This window comes from Myotis davidii, unplaced genomic scaffold, assembly GCF_000327345.1.
Source record: "Myotis davidii unplaced genomic scaffold, ASM32734v1 scaffold1185, whole genome shotgun sequence".
In the NCBI taxonomy this organism is placed as follows: Eukaryota; Metazoa; Chordata; class Mammalia; order Chiroptera; family Vespertilionidae; genus Myotis; species Myotis davidii.
In genome coordinates, this window is record NW_006296007.1 from 63,673 (window position 1) to 67,321 (window position 3,649).

General features: G+C 50.3%; 1 protein-coding gene across 2 annotated transcripts in view; it reads left to right on the forward strand.

The window, feature by feature from the left end:
* The window catches only part of LOC102753061 (NADH-cytochrome b5 reductase 2), an 8,499-nt gene that overhangs the window by 2,988 nt on the left and 1,862 nt on the right, over positions 1-3,649 (forward strand). For both annotated transcript variants that reach the window (XM_015568604.1, XM_006770924.2), the window contains 4 exons: positions 932-1,038; positions 1,265-1,394; positions 1,995-2,078; positions 2,791-2,876. In XM_015568604.1, coding sequence (XP_015424090.1) covers positions 932-1,038; positions 1,265-1,394; positions 1,995-2,078; positions 2,791-2,876 — 407 coding nt within the window. The remainder of the gene's footprint in view (positions 1-931; positions 1,039-1,264; positions 1,395-1,994; positions 2,079-2,790; positions 2,877-3,649) is intronic.

The following is a 3,649-nucleotide window of genomic DNA, read 5'->3' on the forward strand; positions in this document are numbered from 1 at the left end:
CTCCTCCTCCCTCCTCTCTGCCCCTCTCCAGGTCTCTACCTCTGTCTACATATCCACTCTCTTTCCTGTTATAGTTTCTACTCCCTCAGACAGCCTGGCACAGAGCTGCCTCTGGCTTCTGTCTCTGAGCATCTCTGTTGCCACTTCTGCCTTCACCGCTAGTTGCTGAAGTCTCCCTGTTAGATCCAGCGGAAATCGGAACGGCCCAGCCCATCCTGTGGCCTGGGGTGGAGTTATGATCTGATCCTTAGGTCTCTGGCCACAGCTGGTCCCTTCAGTTCCACCCTGGAGAGGCGGGATTACATGGTTCAAACCTTCACTGCTGCCCTTCAGCAGAAGCCATTGCCCAGGAAGACACAGCACTCTTTCTAGAACTTCTGGTCCGTGGGTGTCCAAATCCTGGGGCTTCGCATGCCTGTGAGCCCAGGCGTTCTCTGTGCTGGGCAACACGTTACAGCTGAAGGGGCTGTGATTCATTCACTGACCCCAGTGATGCCTCCAATTTAGGAAGAAATGACTTTGTGATGGCAATGTGTCTTGCTTTAAAAGGGGCACACCCCTTTCTGTAATGTCTAATACTCAGCCTCCAACAATGAGCTCCTGCTGCTCATTTGACACCGTGAGCCCACACTAGCAACAGGTTTCCTGTGAGTGAAGCTAACCACTTCACTATGGTGGAGAGGGCAGGGATGTGGTCCCCATTCACAGAGATGCTCAGAGAGACGAAGTGACTTGCCCGGGGTGGCACACGGAGTGACAAGGACAGGCCTAGCCTTCGCACATCTGCATGGGGGCTCCCTCCATGCTTGGCCCTCCTCCCGAGCACCCTGCCCCACTAGGCACCCACCTCCCTGAGGCTCAGACCTTTAGGGGAGCTCTGAGTCCTATTTAGGCTGGCCATGCCGACTTGCCGTTCGATGCCTTTTTGTAGGTAACTATGTCCATCTCTTGGCCAACATTGATGGTGTCCTGGTGATCAGGGCATACACACCTGTGTCCAGTGATGATGACCAAGGCTTTGTGGACTTCATTATAAAGGTAAACGATGCCCTCACCCCATATCCAGGTGCCTCACTCTCACAAGCCTATTAAGGTGGGCAGTGTCATTTAACAGTGAAGCTGTTGACGTGAAATCTCCGGGTTGCTTAGAGCAGTCGTGAGTGCAGGGCATGTTCTGCATGGTTTCCAACAGGAAATGCATAAGTTGTGTGCGGCGGTGGCCTCGGGTCTGAGGCTGTGAAAGCCATGCTGCCTTCTTTTTCAGATCTACTTCAAAAATGTGCACCCAAATTATCCAGAGGGAGGGAAGATGTCTCAATACTTGGACAACATGAAAATTGGGGACACCATTCTTTTTCGAGGGCCAACTGGGCGCCTGTTCTATCATGGGCCAGGTACTGGGGGTTCACCCTGGGCCTCCCATGGGGAGGAAGAAGATTCCTGTGGTAGTTGCATTGTTCTAGAAAACTCTTCAGATTTGAGTCACATGGATTTGTTCTTCAAGTCATCACACATTCATTCACTACCATTTCACAAGACTGTAGGCACCATCCACCCAGGGAGTGGTTGGGTGTTTCCTCATCACTGTATCTCCAGCACAACACCTGATGCATAAAAGGTAACCTACTATTGTGGAAAAACGGATGGATGGAGTCCACACTTGTTCATTTACTCCATATTCATCACTCACTCGCTTGTTGCTGTGGGTGGGAGCGCTGTGTGAGGCTCCCTGTCCCACTATCCAGCGGAACCTCCCTCCTTCCTCAGAAGAAAAGATCCAGGGATTCCCTGCAGAGGCCCGGACTCTATTCCCACTCTGTGCACGGGTGCACCGGGCTGGCCACGGAGGTCGCCCTGGCTTCCTCTCTGGCTTAAAAGGGTGCAGCCACTTCATTAGTGGACGTGCCCCCGGGAAGTCCCAAGGAAAGGCAGTGCTGTTTTGCAGACTCTCAGGCAAGGACTCCAGAAGTGAGCAGTATCCTCTGTGTTTGCAGGGAGGTTTTCCGTCAAAGCATACAAAACGAGTAAGCCTGAAGAAAAACGGGCCAGTCACCTGGGAATGATCGCTGGGGGCACAGGTAAGAGGCTTCAAAGGGCTTCATCCTAGGTGAGCCCTGAGCCGTTTCTGACCTTGGAGTCCCTGGATCCTAGAAGGGAGATGTGAGTGATTCCTTCCCTGGCTGTTTCAGACGGGAATGCGGGTCAGTGATAGGCCCTGGCCCTGAACCTGTGCACCCTGCTCCCCATCACCAGCACAGCGGGGGAGTCCCAGGAGTCCCAGGGGAGCCTCTAAGGTCAGGCTGGGAACAGGGAAGAGGCTGAGAACCAGGCCAGGCAGGCCCACACATGGTCCCCCAAGGACTTCTAGCTCCAGTTCAAGCCTCACCCCCATCTTTGAAATGAATTTCTGAAAGAAAGGAACAAACATCTAAGGAGACTTACAACTCGCCAGGCACCATAATAGGCACTTTTAAAACTATTCCATTTACTCATCGTGAATTCTGTTTCACAAACGAGGACCCTGAATGGCTCAGACAGGTACTTGAATACTTGAATCACCCTGGTCAGATAGCAAGAGAACTGGGCATGAAACCCAGTTCCCCAACCAAAGCCAACGCTCCTTCCATCTTCCATACGGAAATGAGAAAGGGGAAACCAAAATGAAGGGCAGTTCCCTACTGAGTTTTGGGGACCAAAGTGAGAAAAGGAGACCTGGGGTCCAGCGGCTACAGACCAGGGACTGTGGGCGGCCGCGAAGGCAAGCTGGCCTGCCCGCAAACTGTGTTCCAGGGATCACGCCCATGCTGCAGCTCATTCGCCACATCACCAAGAACCCCCGTGACAAGACCAGGATATCCCTCATCTTTGCCAACCAGGTCAGTTTTGCTGAGTCTGCCCTGGGCTCGCAGGGGTAGGATGGATGGAATGTTTGCTGGACAGGGCTCTGCGTTCTCCCCGCCCCGCACTGAGCCCAGGCCTCTTGGTGCCTGCGGCTGTGGGCGGGCCAGTGGGCTGCTGGCGGTGGAGAAGCTGAATCCTGGCCTGTTTTCCCATTTGTTGCTCTTTTAAAACTCTTGTCTCCCCAACCAACCTAAGCACTATGCTTTTCCTTCCTTAGTACTTAGTTCTATGTTTATCTGAGTATAAAATCATAGCAGTGCTCCATGCAAATTTTGGAATATACAGAAACATATAAATATTTGACTTATTTTTGTCTTTTTTTCTCTACATACTATATATGTATTTACAGTTCCATATATAGAGTTTTGTTTTTTTTAGTCAACGTTACCATACAGACATCTTCTCATGAAAGCTCTTTGTAAATATTTTCAGTATGGTCTATATCAAGTTGCACCATCATTTACTAAATCTTCTACATTCAGATTGTTTTCAGTTATAAATGATGGTGATGAATAATTGTACCTCCCCTTGGTCACTTTTGGAGTATTTTCTTAAACAGAATCTCAGAGGTGGGATTATGAGGACCAGAATGATAACGAGTTTTAGGATTTCAGGTCTCTGTGCAGCATCTCTGAGCCTGTGACAAGTTTCTTTAGGCTTTGGCTCGCTTTTCCCCACATGAGGCTCTAGCCTTTGTTTTTCTCTCCTTTAGCTCTCCAGTGTTGTTTATATTATTATATTATATTAT